At 41.7% G+C, this 20,881-nt stretch overlaps 1 protein-coding gene across 2 annotated transcripts in view; it reads right to left on the minus strand.

The window, feature by feature from the left end:
* The window catches only part of LOC126184548 (paired mesoderm homeobox protein 2-like), a 508,494-nt gene that overhangs the window by 327,543 nt on the left and 160,070 nt on the right, over nt 1-20,881 (minus strand). For both annotated transcript variants that reach the window (XM_049926974.1, XM_049926973.1), the window contains exon 2: nt 3,594-3,766. In XM_049926974.1, the coding sequence (XP_049782931.1) occupies nt 3,594-3,766 (173 nt within the window). The remainder of the gene's footprint in view (nt 1-3,593; nt 3,767-20,881) is intronic.

The following is a 20,881-nucleotide window of genomic DNA, read 5'->3' on the forward strand; positions in this document are numbered from 1 at the left end:
CATATTTTAGATGACCGCTTTCACACGAGCGTTTCGCAACTGCCAACAAGACAGTGGAGCTTTGAGTTGTAGCACCCAAACACTTTAATACATCTTATGTCATCAAAAGTATCCCGACATCTATTAGTGGACATTAATTTGGTGTGTGTCCACCTTTCACCTGTATGATGGCTTGAACTCAGCTGGAGACACTTGCAATGAGGTGTCTAAATGTCTGTGGAGAAGTGGCAGTCCATTCTTCCTCAACAGATGAAACGAGAGAAGGTAGTGATGCTGGACGCTGAGACCTGGAGCTAAGTCGACGTTCTATCTCGTCCTAAAGGTGTTCCATTGGGCTCCGGTCGGAACTTTTGGTAGGCCAGTCCATTCCAGACATGCTTTGTCCACAAATCATTCTCTCAGGCATGCTGATTTATGGCGGGATGCATTGTCATGCTGGTAAGAACAACACAGTACTGTAGCAGAAAAACGACTAAGAAATAGAAAGAAACAAGTGAGCAGTGTCGCTGCCTCCAGATCACGTGGTGTCTGGTTCGATTCCCTGCCAGGACGGACATTTTCTTCGCTCGCGGACCGGGTAAATGTGCTGCCCTCATCATTTCATTACGTCTTCATCTCCGAAGTCTGATCAAATAGAACAACTTGCACAGACAACTTCAGAGGGGGTCTAAAGGCCAATAGTGCCGTACCACTTAATTTTTATCCCTTCCCCATCCCTGTCCAACTGAAGCTTGTGATCAGTCTCTAATGAATTCATCCCCAACGGGACGGTAAACAGTCTCCTTGCTAGAAGTCCCTGACCAGAAATGTAACAATATACGTTGATGTCTGTTGCTAATAATTTAGACGCTTTGTGGTAGTAATTCATCTAACAAGGGAACCTCCCCATCGCACCCCCCTTAGATTTAGTTATAAGCTGGCACAGTGGATAGGCCTCGAAAAACTGAACACAGATCAATCGAGAAAACAGGAAGAAGTTGTGTGGAACTATGAAAAAATAAGCAAAATATACAAACTGAGTGGTCCATGCCAAGATAGGCAACATCAAGGATAATCTGAACTTAGGAGCGCCGTGGTTCCGTGGTTAGCATGAGCAACTGCGGAACGAGAGGTCCTTGGTTCAAATCTCCTCTCAAGTGAAAAGTTTTTCTTTATTTTCGCAAAGTTATGATCTGTCCATTCGTTCATTGACGTCTCTGTTCACTGTAATAAGTTTAGTGTCTGTGTTTTGCGACCGCACCGCAAAACCGTGCGATTAGTAGACGAAAGGACGTGCCTCTCCAATGGGAACCGAAAACATTTGATCGCAAGGTCACAAGTCAACCGATTCCTCCACAGGAAAACACGTCAGATATATTCTATACGTCACTGGTGAGGGCATGTGCGTCACATGACAGGAATATGTTGTCGACCCACCTAACTTGTACACTTGGCGAATGGGTAAAAAGATTCTACATTGTCCGATTTAGGTTTTCTTGTGGATGTGAGAATTGCTCCCAAAAAAGTGATGAAAACATAAGAGTTTGTCACATAAACTGCAACAAATGAATCCAACAGTTTCACAGTCGCACACTTTTCCCTGTGCTCTGTCAAAACATATGTTTTTAACGTTTTCAAATTTTTCCGTGCGTAGACCGTCAAATCCTGCATATGTCCAAGCAAATCTGAACATGTCCTGGAATTTTGGAGAGCGAAGTTGAATATGTCTGGCTGAAAATAAAAAATAAAATTTTACGCTCGAAGGAAGACTTGAACCAAGGACCTCTCGTTCCCCAGCTGCCGACGCTAACCACTTTTTTTCTTTTTTTTAGCGTTTTGTTCGTTGTTGATCGTTGTGTTTGCTCGTTGCGGACGTTACATGACATCCGTTGAAGTTCGGTTGTTGATCGTTACACTCAGTTTTTTATTACAAAGGCAAACCAGCTGTCTCACCGAGCACGCTGAGCTACCGTGTCGGCTAGCACGGGACCACGGCGCTGCTAAGCTCATGTTGTCCTTGATGTTGCCTATGTTCGCATGGACTACTCAGTTTGTATATTTTGCTTTTTTTTCCATAGTTCCACAAAACTTCTTCCTGTTTTCTCGATTGATCTGTGTTCAGTTTTTCAAGGCCTATCCACTGTGCCAACTTATAACTAAATGTGAGGGGGGTGCGATGCGGAGGTTCCCTTGTAAGTAAAATGACCAAGAAGTTGGCATCAGCTGCTCTTGCAACAAAGTGAACGCCTGCACGCTGTTAATACGATGATATCTACATCTACATCTACATCCATACTCCGCAAGCCACCTGACGGTGTGTGGCGGAGGGTACCTTGAGTAGCTCTATCTGTTCTCCCTTCTATTCCAGTCTCACATTGTTCGTGGAAAGAAGGATTGTCGGTATGCCTCTGTGTGGGCTCTATCTCTCTGATTTTATCCTCATGGTCTCTTCGCGAGATGTACGTAGGAGGCAGCAATATACTGCTTGAATCCTCGGTCAAGGTATTTTCTCGAAACTTCAACAAAAGTCCGTACCGAGCTACTGAGCGTCTCTCTTGCAGAGTCTTCCACTGGAGTTTATCTATCATCTCTGTAACGCTTTCGCTATTACTAAATGATCCTGTAACGAAGCGCGCTGCTCTCCGTTGGATCTTCTCTATCTCTTCTATCAACCCCATCTGGTACGGATCCCACACTGCTGAGCAGTATTCAAGCAGTGGGCGAACAAGCGTACTGTAACCTACTTCCTTTGTTTTCGGATTGCATTTCCTTAGGATTCTTCCAATGAATTTCAGTCTGGCATCTGCTTTACCGACGATCAACTTTATATGATCATTCCATTTTAAATCACTACTAATGCGTACTCGCAGATAATTTATGGAATTAACTGCTTCCAGTTGCTGACCTGCTATATTGTAGCTAAATGATAAGGGATCTTTCTTTCTATGTATTCCCAGCACATTACACTTGTCTACATTGAGATTCAATTGCCATTCCCTGCACCACGTGTCAATTTGTTGCAGATCCTCCTGCATTTCAGTACAATTTTCCATTGTTAGAACGTCTCGATATACCACAGCATCATCCGCAAAAAGCCTCAGTGAACTTCCGATGTCATCCACAAGGTCATTTATGTATATTGTGAATAGCAACGGTCCTACGACACTCCCCTGCGGCACACCTGAAATCACTCGTACTTCGGAAGACTCCTCTCCATTGAGAATGACATGTTGCGTTCTGCTATCTGGGAACTCTTCAATCCAATCACACGATTGGTCTGATAGGAGCTATCCATAACCTCGACTGAGTGGTGACCTCACATCTTCAATATTCTCGCGATCATACTTTTCGATCTAACAGCTATTCAACAATCTATGAAGGAACTTCTTCGATATCAAAATCATTTTCAAAGTGCCTTAATAAAATGTTCAACACAAAACGAGCTGTTTTTTATATTTTAAAGAGAGACATTTATCCAGCGCTGGAAGAGAGGTGTGAATAGTGGATAATTCGCCTAAAACAATAACTTTTACCACAGCGAAAGAGCTAAGAACTTTTGCAAGAATGTAATACTCTTATTTCTACTTGTGAAGGAGGTGTGTGGAAATGGTCACCTGCACGCGTGCCTCGGTGAGGTTGACGCGACGTGCCAGCTGCTCCCGTGCGAACGAGTCCGGGTAGTGCGTGCGCTCGAACACTCGCTCCAGGGCTGCCAACTGCGCCGCAGTGAACATGGTACGGTTGCGTCGCGGCCGCTTGCGTCGAGACGCCCCCTCGTCCTCTGAAACTGCAAACGGGGCTCCACTCACCGCGGTGTTCTCACACAAAAGTGAAACACATCAGATAAATTCACAATTGCGAATAATGACTACCATCAGCTGTAGAATGGAATGACGACAACGAAAATTCGTGCCGGACCAGGATTCGAACTCATATTTCCTTCTTTTCGCGATAAACGGGAAATCTCGGTTCGAGACCAGGTCCGGCACAAATTTTCATTGCTGTCATTCCATTCCACAGCTGACGGTAGTCATTATTCGCAATTGCGAATTTATCTGGTGTGTTTCGTAACGACTGTGGTCACCGCAGTGCATCGTCATCAGAATAACACAGGCACTGCAATATCGCAAAAATGAAACCTACCTCGTCTCGCACTCTGCTTTGCAGCGCTTCTGCACAGCTCGTGCATGCACGCCACAGACCTCAGATTTCATCGTAGATAACCTGCGGTAGCACAGAGTGGCGCACGAAATGATCAAACGTATGTTTTGGCTCTGAGCACTATGGGACTTAACTTCTGAGGTCATCAGTCCCCTAGAATTTAGAACTACTTAAACCTAACTAACCTAAGGACATCACACACATCCATGCCCGAGGCAGGATTCGAACCTGCGACCGTAGCGGTGCCGCGGTTCCAAACTAGCGCTTAGAACCGCTTGCCACTCCGGGCGGCACTTATGTTTTGGCATTAATTTTTTCATATTATCAGTTATTACTGTAAGTTACATTGGAAGAAGAGAGAGTAGCTCATGGAGATTAGTTTCTTTTATTTCCCAGTGCACCGTTTGTTTATCGTTCCAAGATGGCTGATAAAAGGGGACTGAATGTGTAATACCGCGTGTGCTACTTTTTAATGAAACCACGTGTGCTACTTTTTAACGAAACGAGAAGTGTGATGTTTTCACAGAGACAGTTTCGTCAACTTTTTAAAACTCGGTGGTCGCCCTCATTTAAAACAATATATAGACTTTACGAAGCATTTACTAATGATGGGCTGCGCGGAGTGGCCGCACGGTTTGAGGCATCATGTCACTGATTGCGTTGCCCCTCCCGCCGGAGGTTCGAGTCCTCCCTCGGGCATGGATGTATGTGCTGTTCTTAGCATAAGTTAGTTTAAGCAGTGTGTAAGTCTAGGGACCGACAACCGCAGCAGTTTGGTCCCTTGGGAATTCACACACATTTTAACATTTTGAACTAATTATGGTTGTATCCGTACAAAATAACGTCGCTGTGTAAATCAACGACGGACAACAAACGTCGAAGAATAACATTCGCCGAATGGGCTGTGAATCAGTGTGTACTGTTGAACAATGTTAGATTTTCAATTGAGGGACATTTTCACCTTGATGCCAATTGTTAATAAACAAAATGTACGCTTTTGGGCTTCCGCGAATCCAAACGAGCTTCATGAAAAGGTGCAGCACACTCAAAGAATTACTGTATGAGGCACTATCTCAAATCATGAGGTGGTATCAGGGCCATTTTGTTTTAAAGACGCAGTGAACAGTGAACGTTATCTAAATATGTTGCGTAATAGTTTTGTTTCTTAGTTTCTTGAAGAAGGATTTCAATTAGAAATTCCACACAGGAGGCAGCCTTACCACACACAGCTAATGCTGTCTTCCACTTCTTCCATAACATTGTTAAGGTAAATGACATTTCAGACAGATTTCCTAATCGTCCCGCTTGTGGACAAAACTGGCCCCCGAACAGTTCCAATCTGAATCCATGTGATTTTCTTTCTTTGGAGATTTCTAAAGGAAAAGATTTTCTCTAAGCTTCCTCATACAGTGATGGAACAGCGAGTGCTGATAACTGAGGCGTGCAGCGAAATAACAGAAGATAGGTGTCAGCGAGTAATTCATAGCATAAGAGGTCGTGTTGAAGAAGTTGGTAGAGGTGATGGTCGTCATACTGAACACGTCTTAAGCAGAACATAATCTTGAGGTATACTGTTAACACGTTGTACGTTACATTAATGCATTTCGACTGAAAGAGATAACTTTGTACAGAAATAAAGTGTTGGGATTGTTTCGTGTGCCACGCTATACATAACCTCCGCTAGCTACTTTTCTGTTGTACGCTTCATTTATGCAGTCGATCCATTTTACGACAGGGATAAAAAAATTACTGAAAGCGTTTATATTTTTATATCTACAAATTTCCAAGTTTCTGAGCTGACTTTCGGAGAATAAAGGAGAATGGCCTGGAATTCTAGAAGTTACAAGCTACGTTTAACGCAGGGGTACTTTCCATTTGGAGTGGGAAGGCTTGTCTACTTCCTTGGGCTTGCAGACTGATCGCCTGCAAAGAACGTACAGCCAGGAGAACGAGCATTCCTTTTAACTGTCTTTCGGGGTGCGCCCAATCAGCCAACACAACACCCAGCCCCTAAGCGGATAAATCTACGATTCGGTCGGGAACCGAACCCGGGTCTCCTCCACTTAGCCACCTGCTGCGCTGACCGTGCAGCTGCCGAGCCGGACAACGCGCATCTTCACCGCCTGACTGTAGCTCCTATCAACAACAAATCCGCTACGTATTCCGAGTCCACTGAAGGGGCAAATCACAGGGAGTCGAGTAAGCCGAGACATAAAGGGAAAGACCCTCTCCTAACAGAAAAGGCTGACCCCCTGAACGTAGTAGCAAACAACAGAAAGAAATAGGATTCGCTTTATTTAAACGCTCGCACTGACAAAGTCTGCAGACCTGTATTAACAATCCTAATGCTAAATGAAATATTGATAATGGTGAATACAGAACACGATTTTATTTCATGTAAACTATGACGCTTTCGAAGTTGCAGTTGTCAGTGTCCATGGCTATTCTTGAATTAATTGCATGTCGCATGCACTTCTAAAATTTTCAGACAAATGTTTTTGAAATGCTGTTTTCTCTGAACTGTAATTTCTTGGAATTTAAGCTAATGTTACGTGTTGTGCACTACAGTAAACAAATTATTGTTATAGTAAAACAATTTAAATATTTTATTGTCACTGAACTGCCTACTACTATTACGTAAAAATTTTACGTATTTTATTGTTGTTGCTATTAAAATGGTAAACATTTTTGCTACATTAAAAGCGTGGGGATGACAACATGTTATCCGGGGGGTTGGAGGGAAGGGAAGGTGGTAAGTCCCTAGTGGACCAAACTGCTGAGGTCATCTGTCCCTAGGCTTACATACTTTTTGATCTAACTTAAACTAACTTACGCTGAGGACAACACGCATACCCACGCACGCTGGAGGACTCGAACCACTGACGGGGAGAGCCGCGTGAACCGTGGCAAATCGCCCTAGACCGAGCGGCTGTGGTTGAGGAGACGGAGGGAGGGAGGGAGCGGGTGCAGGAAGAGCTGGTAACAAACTGCGACAATAAGACGGCCTACAACACCGATTACTAAATATTACTTGTTTTTAAGTTTAATAGTTTCCGGACATATAGCTGTAGGAATTTTTATTCTAGTTTCTCCGGTAGGAATATAGGACACTTTTTTAACCGCTCTCTCTCTCTCAATATTTAAAAACATTTCGCTTCATTCTCCACGTCTTTAGTACCGGGAGAAAGAGCCAGCAGCTGAGTATGTCATCAGCCACAAATTCTGATATTCTCTGAATACATGTTTGTTCTGTATCTGGTTTACACGCATAAATTTAGTATCTGTGTTCCTTCTAGCTGCCTCGCACTTTATTATAATTTGTTAATATTGTTCTTCTATCATTCTTTCTCATTCATCCCGTCTTTGAATGACAGAGTAAGTGAATACGTCCCTCTAGTGGGTTTTCATAATGTTTGGTAGTCGGTAAAATTCTCGTTTGCTCTGTGGCAGTTTAGCCAACTCTTGGACAGGCTTAGAATGAGGCAATGAGGTTTGGTTCGTTCTGGTCGAAGCGCTATTGTGTCTAAGTTGGCAGGATGCGGAAAGGGTTTTCTCTGAGCACTTCTGCGCCCTGTGTGGAACCCGATTTTCCTAGTATGCTCTTCACTCGTTCCATGGATTTTGGTGAGCGAGGTCGCTTGTCGGACCGCGTTTGCGGTGGTTGAATATGGTACTCAGTTTATGTGTCAGTCTAGCCAAAGTCTTAATCTACTTCTTTTACAACTTCAGATCTTAATAATGATGCGTAATATTTTATTCCGTATAGGGAGTGGTGCAGTTTCTGTAATAGTTCGATTTTATAGCTAGTTACTTTGCTCAGCCGGAACTTAGGAATGTGGGTGCGTGGTGTATGAACTATGCTAGCTGTCAGTTAGCATTCGTGTTTCTCAATGGCGATGTTTGTGTGGTTGCGTTTCTTATATTCTTAAGTCGTCTGTCTCGTCAGTTTCATTTCTATTCTGTAATTTCTCTCCCTTAGTACGTGTACCTTTGTTTGTTGTATCCGACGTGCTAGTATATGGTTCAGAAAGCCTTGAGTTCTCGGGGTCTGTTTCCTCTTGACATTACCTTGCGGCAATTTCCTTATGTGGATAAGTCTTTCACCGGAATGAACGACTTTCAGAATTTTCACATTTACTCTTGGTTTGGGTTGTGAGGCTTGGGCTGATTTGTGTTTGGTTTATCCGTATTTCTGTATCTCTCTATTTCAGATCTTAATAACATTTCGTGTCGTACTTTCCACTCCCTTCTTCGGTATGAAATTTCGGTGTTAATCGTTGAAGAGTTAGGCCGGTGAAGCAAACCTCGGCTGACTATATTTGTTCGTGGGACATATGGTAATTCTTCTAGTTTATTTTCTTTCTTCTGTTTGGTGTGTGTATGGATGTGAAGGGCGTGTGTGTTTCCCTTAGAATAAAATTATTCCCATTTTACGGGTATCCAGTGATTTACAAGTCCATCAGACAAGGTATTTGGACAATTTTTGCACTCACTTGGCTATACAAAGCAGGCACCAGTCACCATTAGGCTTTTATGTAAAATTATTATGTTTCTCTAATTATCTGCATAGAACAAATGTTCAGTCCCGTTTGAATTGATTTTCGCTGTTACTGCTAGTGATTAATCCTAAACATCCCAATCTCTGTTTCACTGGATACAACCTACACCATTTTCTTTTGTGCATTGTATACAGGCCATTCATTTATTTTCTTATTAAGTAAAGATTCATTTTATAGTGTGTTCCATCTAGGAATAGACTGATTGTTTGATTAACGATAGATTTAAGCTGTGACTGGTCTACTCTCAGCCCAAGGACCAGTATTTGAATGTGCACTATCCTTTGATTAGAGAGAGAATGACATGCTGATGGAGATACTTCTAAATAATAGCGAGGTTCAGCTACCAAATGCACCACTGTCTGAGTTCAGTCGATTATTCTGAATTGAATCAATTAACCGGTCGATTGTTATGGAAACCAATATTATATACCAACGACAATCTTTTAATAGCGCCCTGAATTAAATCTGCATTGAGTTAAATCTTTATTAAATATATTTGTAACATACAGGGTGCACCGACACTGTCTGTTACAATTAATAAAGGTCGTACAAAACATCAAAACAAATATATTTAGTTACCAGAATGAAAAATGGTCCTATCATTGCACAAAGAAAGGCGAATATGTCCCGGCCAGTGTTAGGGATGTAAAAGATGGAAACTAGCTTTCCTATTTAACTGACAGCTTCAGGGGTAATTAAATGAAAACATCTGGACATACCCGCGATTTTTTACTTGTTAGTAATACTCGCGCTTTTTTTACGTTTTAATAATATTCGAGCTTTTTCATTTGTCTCTATTAGTACCATGTCATTAATAATAATGTGTCGTGTCAAGCAAAGTAATATGATACTTGATGTCATGTCGTATAAAATAAGATATGCATCATGTCATCCTACATGGCATTTACCGTTTCGTGCAACATGACACAATGTTTCATTAAAGTTTAGGATGCATGCGTGCCCACTCTGGGATACTTCTTATTACAGATTCACCTCCACTCTTGTATACTTCCTATTGTAGATGCATCTGACTGTCTACAAACACATTAATTTTTATCTATTTGTTCTTACACCCCTCCGCCATACTTGTAAAAGGGGGTGAGTTTGGGGAAGAAATGGTCTCCTTGGGGGAAAAAATCAACCACCCTCCCCCAGCAAGAAACCGAAAAATTCTTTTAGTATCCCCGAGCAACAAAACCACGCCCAGAAATTTTATAACCACCGAAAAGCGTTTTTAGCTATTGCATGTATGCTCTTCAGCCATATGTTATTATATATTGTTTACTATAGCTGGCGAATCTTCTGGATTTGGACATGGGATCAGGAACTTTAGCCTATAAATTGCGAGATGCACGTGTGCCAACACCTTGTAGCTAAGGGAGCTCACTACGCCGGGGAAGTAGGGTTACCTCGTAAAAAAGCGCAAACATGTCCAGGTTTTAATTTAAATGTCTTTGAAGCTGCTAGATAAGTCGAGAAGCTAGTTCCTTTCTTTTGCGTCTCTATCCCTGTGCGGGACGTATTCGCCTTTTCGTTTTTCATTCTGGATCCCAACTTCTGCTATATCACAATTTTGACATTAGGCCACTATGGCTTGGCAATTGATGTAGATTTTTGTTTACTCGGTTGACAAATGATCCGGAATAGGTTTTTTCATTGTCTATCGAATCATGTTAATTGAGTTGGGCATTGTTAGTCTGGCAGCTCTACGGTTATCTGGCTGGTATGGTTGAATCTGACCAGTATAACCTAATGTGTCCTCCAAGCACACAAGCCTGAGCACCACGTCAAGGTCACATACCCATGGGAAGCTTTTTTTTACCTTTTTACTTTTAATGTTTTTATATTTTTATTATTTTGTTGGTATTACGTTTTATGTTTTTTAATTTTTTAAGAATTATGTTTACTTTATTTTAAATTTTTTATGTTTTATAATTGCACACGTTCTATTCATATACGCGTGAGAATGTATACACAAACATATGAAAAATAGCTATAAATATTAAATGTTGTGCACAAAATAACAGCAATCATAAATACGATACCGAACTAAATATTAAATACTGTGCGAAGCTTATGATAATAATAAACTTACGATGCGAACAAAAATGTAGAATGATTGTAAAAAAAAAATACGTGATTACATCGTTTAAATGTAGTATCCGTTTCGAGAAAGGAAATCGTGCGAATCTCTCCGTTTCGATATATTGTTAAAAAAGTTACTTGCCAAATAGCCTCTAAAATGCAAGAGGTTTTCGCTTAATTTAACAGCTGCATGAGAATATTCATTATTGTGCTTCTTAAAAGTAGTTGCAAAGTAGCCCACAAGAACCATGCCATCAACCACGCGATGAAGCAGTAAGAAATAACACACAGACGAAGTTACAAGCAGTCGTTATATTATGTGAAAGTATCTTTATAGTGAATGACGAATTGCCGGCAACAATGCACTAGGATGGGCTGGCTCTATGACATCCAATGATTTGACGAACAGCAGGAAGAAGCATCCTAAGACAACTTAGTTAATTTGACTAACTGACAATTCATTTGACCGTTTTATTAGTTGAGAATTTAATCCGTTGACCAAATAACTGCTGGATCAAAATATGTCCAACTTTTGGGGAACCCTACCGATCTGTGGTTAAACCTAATGTACCTATCAGTCGAGAGAGAGTATTGTTTCGAAATATTTGAAAATTTCCCGAATTATTTTGTAAATGAAACGTTGCATCTGAAACAGAACAAGAAAGAAGGTGGCTGTGTAATGAGTCATGCACTACGTGAACGCTGAACGATTCCCCGCTAAACATAATAAACCATTCAAAAGCATACAGCTCGCTATCATCTCTTATCTTAAAATTCTTGTCATTGTTTATTTAAGGTGTGCAATAATAAAAACTAAAAATTAAGAAACCGCCTCTAGAAAAAGTGACGTGAATAATTTTGGCACGAAATGTTTGTCCGAAATTAAATTTTCTACAAGACGGCATTCTATTTTCTGAGGAAAACGTGGTAAAACATTTTGTATTGATTAGAAAGAAGGTGATCTTTTTTCGGATAGTTATTTTTTTAACAGTTTTAGGGTTAACTTAATTTTCTACATGATCATCGATAAATCTTTAAATGCTTGATCAAACAGTGTATCGTTTTATACAGGGCTAGGGATAATTCCGGTTTGTTACCTTCATTGCTTTGCACACCCAAAGGTTTCTGGATAGTTTTAAGCCACTGATAATTACAACAACGAAACGATAATCAACTCTAATGACAAGTTTTTTAAATTATATCCTATTGCAACGCTTAAAATGCAACGCATTTCTACCAAACACAGTTGCATGTGCAAACTCGTGATTTTTCGTATGCAAAAACCCAAACAATGAAAGATTTTTGCAAATGCTTCTTATAATTACCGTAAGAATATTTTTTTGTCGTCATCTGTATCACTTTAAACCGTCTCAGCAAGTGCGATTCCTGTAAAACGGGATTTTACGTGCATTTAATGTGCAACTTCAGATCGCTATATCGTGGCAACGGATGAAGCTTTTACAAAACAGGAAGACAATTAATTACATTTATTTGTCTAGCTTCTTACAAAATTTGAAGCGATTCGTACAAGTTTGAAACATAGACGTGGTGCACGTAAAAATACTCATAAAAAAACGTGATCTTTGGACGTAAAATTCGAATGAAGCGAGATTTTCGAAAACGAGTTTTCAATTCTATCGTAAGAATGCATTTTTCGTTTATCTGACTCACTTTATACCTTTTGCGCGCATTCAGTTCACGTAAGAACGAATTTTACGTGCTACATAAAGCTCGACTTTAAACCATCGTATCTCGACAACAGATGAAAATTATTGGATGAAAAAAGGCGTATTGACTTTATCCATTTATGTACCTTCCTGCGACGTTTGGAGCGATTCGTACGAGTCTAAAATATAGAAGTGGTGCTTCAAGGACTCCCAGAAAAACTTACTTTTTGCATGTTATAACCAAATGAAGGAAGATATTTTCTAACTGTCAAGAGTAATTTAAGGGCGACTTTTTGCACGTAGAATCCGAACGCTGCACATACAAATGGTGTCATTAGGTTAGTATAAATTTTAACTCAGTTAAAATATTTTGCAAACGGAATCAATCGATTCGCACAATTTGGGCGCCAGGTCCGGTTCGTCGTCCAACCGTTGCTTAATATACTGTACTATTGCTACAGTAAGACAGATATTGGAATGACTATACAAATGGCCGCTGGTCAGGGCTAAACCGAAAACTGTTTACTCCACGTTCCTAGGTCAAATATGAACGCAGCACCAAGACCCTCCCACCCAAACAGCTATACTGCGCGCGGTCTTTCCATATATGATTGTTATATGGTCCCTGGCGGCAATTTCTGATTCTAGGTACCGATTTACACAGAAAGTAGTTAAGCATTCTAATTAAAGCAGTGGCACTCTCAGGAACTGCTCGAATGTACGACCATTGGCCGGTATGCACGCAGTCCATCGTCGAACCATTGATTCTCGCATTCGTTCAAAGATTTCTGAAATGTCCACAATGGTACCAGCAGCGTCGTTAACTCTAGCTACGAGGTCTTTTTGTGTTTCCAGAACGGTTTTATGTAACAGCTGTTTCATATACCCCCAGAGGAAGAAATCCAGACACGTGAGGTCAGGTGACCTGGGAGACTAGGTCACAGGGTCATCTCGACTCCTGAATGTGGCTCTCAGACGATTCCTCACAGCAATGCTAAAACTGGTTGGCGCCCCATAGTGCCGCAAGTACATCTATTATCTAACATTCAGAGGTACATCCTCCAGTAGCTGTGGTAACAAACGTTTCAGGAAGATGTGAAAAAGAAATTGCTCTGAGCACTATGGGACTTAACATCTGAGGTCATCAGTCCCCTAGACTCAGAACTACTTAAACCTAACTAACCTAAAGATATCACACACATCCAGCCCGAGGCAGGATGCGAACCTGCGACCGTAGCAGAAGCGTTGTTCCGGACTGGAGCGCAAGATGTGATATCTCCATCCTTTGAGGCGGAATGGTATTATGTATGGTCCAATCAACCTATCACCGAGAATACCAGCCCGTATATTAACACCGAATCGCTGTAGATGTGCCAAAACATGCGAATTATGGATACAGAAAGAACCTTCACGAGTAAACAATGGGCTATCGGTGTACAGAACCTCGTCCAGAAGTAAGCGGTACAGAGCAGTCTGTTGTAAAAATCACTGTGCGGACTGCATGCGTTGGAGAAATCTTCAGCTGGTGCTGCAGGATGAAGCTGCTGATTATGTAATACGTTCCACACAAGGCTATGTCTGACGCCAAGGATGTGTGCAATACGTCGTGTACTTGAAGATGGAATGTCTTCATCATGTCGCAGAATCTTGTATTTCGTTTCGGGAGTTCGCACTGTTCGATCCCAATTTGTATCAGACATACTTTCACGAAAAGTACCTGTTTCACGTACAGGCGCTGCAGACGTCTGTGTGTTTGGTGTTGTGGTACCCGTCGCTCGGGAAAGCGCTGTCGACACTCTCTCACTGTATCTCGTCCATTTTAGTTCTCAGGCCCGTGTACCAGATCCATGTCAGCAATTTCAGCGTATGTAAACCGCTCCATGTTTCCTGTGATTGTTACAAAGCTGTAATGGTTGCGACTGAATCCGTGTGTTTACAAGGAAGCCACCGTTGTTGTCACAAGTTGATGATACTTGCGAATGAATCGGTGTGTTCCCAAACAGACCTCAGAGCCAACCATCTGTACACAGAGCAGTTTTGAATGTCAGTGTAACTCCCAGTCAGCGACGCCGACACAGCAGCTTACGTCAGAACCATAAACAGAATTTTCCCTGACATTACAAGTCGACTTCAGAGGCCAAATGTTCCTTATCGAAATATATGCTTTTTATGTTCTCTACCTCTTGTATTAATTTGAACCAATAGTTTCGGGAAACCCTGTATACATAACGTGCATAAATTACATACATTATTTATAATGTACATTGTTGTTGTTGTTGTTGTGGTCTTCAGTCCTGAGACTGGTTTGATGCAGTTGCTACTCTATCCTGTGCAAGCCTCTTCATCTCCCAGTAACTAACGCAACCTACATCCTTCTGAATCTGCTTAGTGTATTCATCTCTTGGTCTCCCTCTACGGTTTTTACCCTCCACGCTGCCCTCCAATACTAAATTGGTAATCCCTTGATGCCTCAGAACATGTCCTACCAACCGAAACTTCTCTTCTCCCCAATCCTATTCAATACTTCCTCATTAGTTATGTGATCTACCCATCTAATCTTCAGCATTCTTCTGTAGCACCACATTTCGAAAACTTCTATTCTCTTCTTGTCCAAACTATTTATCGTCCATGTTTCACTTCCATACATGGCTACACTCCATACAAATACTTTCAGAAATGACTTCCTGACACTTAAATCTATACACGATGTTAACAAATTTCTCTTCTTCAGAAACGCTTTCCTTGCCGTTGCCAGTCTACATTTAATATCCTCTCTACTTCGACCATCATCAGTTATTTTGCTCCCCAAATAGCAAAACTCCTTTACTACTTTAAGTGTCTCATTTCCTAATCTAATTCCCTCAGCATCACCCGACTTAATTCGACTACATTCCATTATCCTCGTTTTGCTTTTGTTGATGTTCATATTATATCCTCCTTTCAAGACACTATCCATTCCGTTCAACTGCTCTTCCAAGTCCTTTGCTGTCTCTGACAGAATTACAATGTCGTCGGCGAACCTCAAAGTTTTTATTTCTTCTCCATGGATTTTAATACCTACTCCGAATTTTTCTTTTCTTTCCTTCACTGCTTGCTCAATATACAGATTGAATAACATCGGGGATAGGATACAGCCCTGTCTCACTCCCTTCCCAACCACTGCTTCCCTTTCATGCCCATCGATTCTTATAACTGCCACCTGGTTTCTGCACAAATTGTAAATAGCCTTTCGCTCCCTGTATTTTACCCCTGCCACCTTCAGAATTTGAATGAGAGTATTATAATGTACATATATTGTTCAATGTTTATCTGTTGCGACCTTCCATTCACACTGACGAGCCAAAACATTATGACCACTGCCCACCTCGTCGTTGGATGCCGCCTGGCGGCGTTGAGCGCACGTGACGCGGTAAAGAAGGTATGTAAAGGAAGCAGACACGGACAGGGGGTCACCGTAGCGAAGGTATGGATTGCAAATCGGGAAACCCATTGAGATAAGCGACTTTGACCTAGGGAAGTTTCTCAGAGCCGGTGAACAAGTATATCGAAAACAGCGAAACTGGTCGAATGTGCACGTGCCACTGACATGAGCATCTACGGAAAGAGTTAGGTCAGTTCAAATGGTTCAAATGGCCCTGAGCACTATGGGACTTAACATCTGTGGTCATCAGTCCCCTAGAACTTAGAACTACTTAAACCTAACTAACCTAAGGACATCACACACATCCATGCCCGAGGCAGGATTCGAACCTGCGACCGCAGCAGTCCCCCGGTTCCGGACTGAGCGCCTAGAACCGCTAGACTACCGCGGCCGGCGTTAGGTCAGTGAAACAACCACTAGGAGCTAAATGATTGGACTTCCATGATTCTTCACAGAACGTGGGATTCGGAGGCTTGTCTGCTCTGTAAAGTAGAATAGCCGATGATCTGTTGAATCCCTACCGAAAGAGCACAATGCTGGTGCATGCACAACTGTTCATCGTACAATGTTGAACATGGAGCCAGCAAACATGAAGTTGGAACATTTGATCGGAGTGACACTTGCACGGAACCTGGGGCTTTTGCCTGGCTAACCGGCTATCCACAGGTACAGGCACACTCGTGGGAGCTGGCTAGCGCCCACACCACACAGTGAGCAACCATGTCTCGTCGAAACTTTATTTTTAAGACTGTTGTATTAATGAAAACTGACAATGATATTCTACATAATGAGAACTGACAGTAAAATTCAACACTTCTTTTACTACACTACTGGCCATTAAAATTGCTACACCACACAGATGACGTGCTGCAGACGCGAAATTTAACCGACAGGAAGAAGATGCTGTGATAAGCAAATTATTAGTTTTTCAGAGCATTCACACAAGGTTGGCGCCGGTAGCGAGATCTACAACGTGCTGACATAATGAAAGTTTCCAACCGATTTCTCATCCACAAACAGCGGTTGACCGGCGTTACCTGGTGAAACGTTGTTGTGATGCCTCGTGTAAGGAGGAGAAATGAGTACCATCACGTTTCCGACTTTGATAAAGGTCGGATTGTAGCCTATCGCGATTGCGGTTTATCGTATCGCGACATTGCTGCTCGCGTTGGTCGAGATCCAATGACTGTTAGCAGAATATGGAATTTGTGGGTTCAGGAGGGTAATACGGAACGCCGTGCTGGATCCCAACGGCCTTGTATCACTAGCAGTCGAGATGACAGGCATCTTATCCGCATGGCTGTAACGGATCGTACAGCCACGTCTCGATCCCTGAGTCAACAGAAGGGGACGTTTGCAAGACAACAACCATCTGCACGAAGAGTTCGAAGTTTGCAGCAGAATGGACTATCAGCTCGGAGACCATGGCTGCGGTTACCCTTGACGCTGCAACACAGACAGGAGCGCTTGTGATGGTGTGCTCAACGACGAACCTGGGTGCACGAATGGCAAAACGTAATTTTTTCGGATGAATCCAGGTTCTGTTTACAGCATCATGATGGTTGCATCCGTGTTTGACGACATCGTGGTGAAAGCACATCGGAAGTGTGTATTCGTAAACGCCATACTGGCGTATCATCCGGCGTGATGGTATGGGGTGCCATTGGTTACACTTCTCGGTGACCTCTTGTTCGCATTGACGGCACTTTGAACAGTGGACGTTACATTTCAGCTGTGTTACGACCCGTGGCTCTACCCTTCAATTTATCCCTTTGAAACCCTACATTTCCGCAGGATAATGCACGACCGCATGTTGCAGGTCCTGTACGGGCCTTTGTGGATACAGAAAATGTTCGACTGTTGCCCTGGCCAGCACATTCTCCAGATCTCTCACCAACTGAAAACGTCTGGTCAATGGTGGCCGAGCAACTGGCTCGTCACAATACGCCAGTCACTACTCTTGATGAACTGTGGTATCGTGTTGAAGCTACATTAGCAGCTGTACCCGTACACGCCATCCAAGCTCTGTTTGACTCAATGCCCAGGCGTATCAAGGCCGTTATTACGGCCAGAGGTGGTTTTTCTGGGTACTGATTTCTCAGGATCTATGCACCCAAATTGCGTGAAAATGTAATCACATGTCAGTTCTAGTATAATATATTTTTCCAATGAATACCCGTTTATCATCTGCACTTCTTCTTGGTGTAGCAATTTTAATGGCCAGTAGTGTATATCGTTGATGCGAAGAACGGGGGGCAGCTAAATAAGAAACATGGTGTTTATTACGACTGTTGCAGCCCTTTTAGGACATAATCTAAATTGACAAATTTATATTTCGTTGCCATTTTAATAAAATGTTAACCATAAAAACACAGAATGTCAATTGATATCACTTATTTTGCTTTTTATTATAGGTCATGTACCATGTTTCGATTAATACTAATTCGTAGACAAGCTCGTAAGTTGAAGTCTACCACTGAGCTTCTGTGGGTGGATTACATTCCCTTCATTGCGAAAAAAAGCGGCATGTATGTGTAAGTTTAAACATCGGCATAATCGTAGCTGCAGACTTGTAAAGCCATGAAAATTAACATTGCCGGCCGGAGTGGCCGAGCGGTTCTTGGCGCTTCAGTCTGGAACCGCGCGACCGCTACGGTCGCAGGTTGGAATCCCGCCTCGGGCATGGATGTGTGTGATGTCCTTAGGTTAGTTAGGTTTAAGTAGTTCTAAGTCTAGGTGACTGATGACCTCAGAAGTTAAGTCCCATAGTGCTCAGAGCCATTTGAACCATTTTTATAAAATCCGTAATTCAGTGCCCGAGTATGTGCTTTGTTTTGCAAGATTAAACTTTCTGTACCATTCTGAAAAATAGTCGTTTGCTAAGTCAATTTATTCATTTAAGATGGTACGGGGTGAATTATGATTATTGGTACAAACTTGTAATTTTTTCAGAAGGTCCGTCTTTAGCCCGTTGTCTACAATGTGTGATGAAATAGGACCCCTTCGAATGTTAATCTACAGTATCTAGAAATGGCCGTGTTTGATCTAATAAAAATAGAGGAACCCTCAAACCTCTCTCCTGATTTCTTACGAACATGAGTTTTGAGGTAACCGAAACCAAGAATATTTAACTTTTCTCAGGACTAATTGATTATTACTGTCACATATGCAAGCAAGGTTCAGAAACCTATAACTTAATGAGTATTCACACATTCGTCAAAATCAATAACATTTCCCTGTAACAAAATATTTCATCGAATATTCTGGACGATTCGTGGTAGGCTACTGTTTGCTAACATAATGACGGCCACTGCACAATTGCTCAGTACACAATAATCAACCCGATAATTGGCGTAAAAACAAAGGAACATGCAAATAAAAACTAAAACTGTCTAACAAAACAAATAAATATTCACAATCGATTAAAAAACTGAACACTGAAAACTAAATACTGAAAACCTTGGTCTCACTAATTACAATAGTAGTTATTTGCAAAAAGAAGGACAGTTTTGGAAGCTAACTGTTTTGCAGAATTATATCGTCTATGCTACAAAATGAACGAAACAACATTTAATTATAATTCTGAATATTACTGAAAAAAAAGAAATGCAGTTCAGTGTGATAATTTGCAGTTACGTAAAAATCAAAGACAACGAGAAATTACCGTTGCTTCTGGAAAAACTCTTTACAGAATTGTTTAGACAAATAGTTCGCGAGAGATGAGCTTTTTAACAGAGTTTTTCAAAGTCAGTCTCCACCTAGGTGGTGCAGTCGGCGAGTCGGTGACGCCCGTAATCCTTGAGCTAGCAGTCCAGTAATTATCGTCTTGCCTTTTCTCTCGATCGTAGCCACCCTTTGTGAATGCAGCAGGAACGCGCGATGTTTGTAGAATTATCTCATTTAGCGCAGCTACGAAAGTAAGACACTCTTCTTCCAATTAACGAGTGACGTATTCCGACGTCATAATGTTTGTTAGCCGTTACTAGTCACAGTTTCAGATTTATGTTTTTCCGTTCGGTCGCCGCGTGGTACGTTTAACAGTACAAGCCTTCGCATTAAGACAAAACATTAATATATATTTATAACTGAATTACCAGGGGCGGTGACAAGTGGGGGCTATGGGGGCTATAGCCCCCCCCCCCCCCCTCTTCCCCAACGAAGTATCATATTACACTGGATAAAATGACTTCAGAAATCAGCGAATATATTACTCCAACTGATTCAATCTTATAGGTTGCAATGTATTTCAAACACATTTTAACAACAGAATGAGAGCATCAAATACCTTACTATCTGAACCAATAAATATCATTTAACTTAAAACGGGCGTCTTATTATTTATTAATATAAATTTTTTACCCTGAACTCCAAAACACTTACCAAACACTGTTTTCAGCAAAACCAAATTTTACCAGTTTGTCGGAGGAGCACCTGAACTCTCCTTTTGTTAAGCGATATTCCATTTTCCCAAACCCCCTCACCCCCCCCCCCATAACACCCCCTCCCCTTAACCGACTTCTAGAATCGCCCCCGTGAATGACCAATCTGCGGTATGCATCAAACAATCCGCACTGTTCAAAATAGTCACCGCACGCTAACATTACACGCACGGCGGTCGACACACTGTACTTGCATAATTAAAGTTCTTAGTATCAGTTTACGACACGGAAATACATTATAATAGTTCTGTTTAATTGCACTGTCCCCGTTATGCACTAAACAATCTGTGCTGTGTACAATCAAAACAGCGCTCTCATCGCGTTCACGCAGCTTAGTAGTCTGCACACCATAGTTCTTATTATTAATGTTCCAAGTAGCAGTTCCAACCAATCAGCAACGCGACACGAATGGTTATCAATTTCCACACTGTCGTCACATCTCACGTCCCATCATTCTTCCAAAAATTCCGAGTGCATCGATTTATAGTTTCATACAAAGTTGCTACATAACGTTATTGTGTCAATGGAAAATGAATTTAAATATGTTATTAAGTGCGAGAACATACAGCA

Source organism: Schistocerca cancellata, chromosome 4 (assembly GCF_023864275.1).
Source record: "Schistocerca cancellata isolate TAMUIC-IGC-003103 chromosome 4, iqSchCanc2.1, whole genome shotgun sequence".
NCBI classification, from domain to species: Eukaryota; Metazoa; Arthropoda; class Insecta; order Orthoptera; family Acrididae; genus Schistocerca; species Schistocerca cancellata.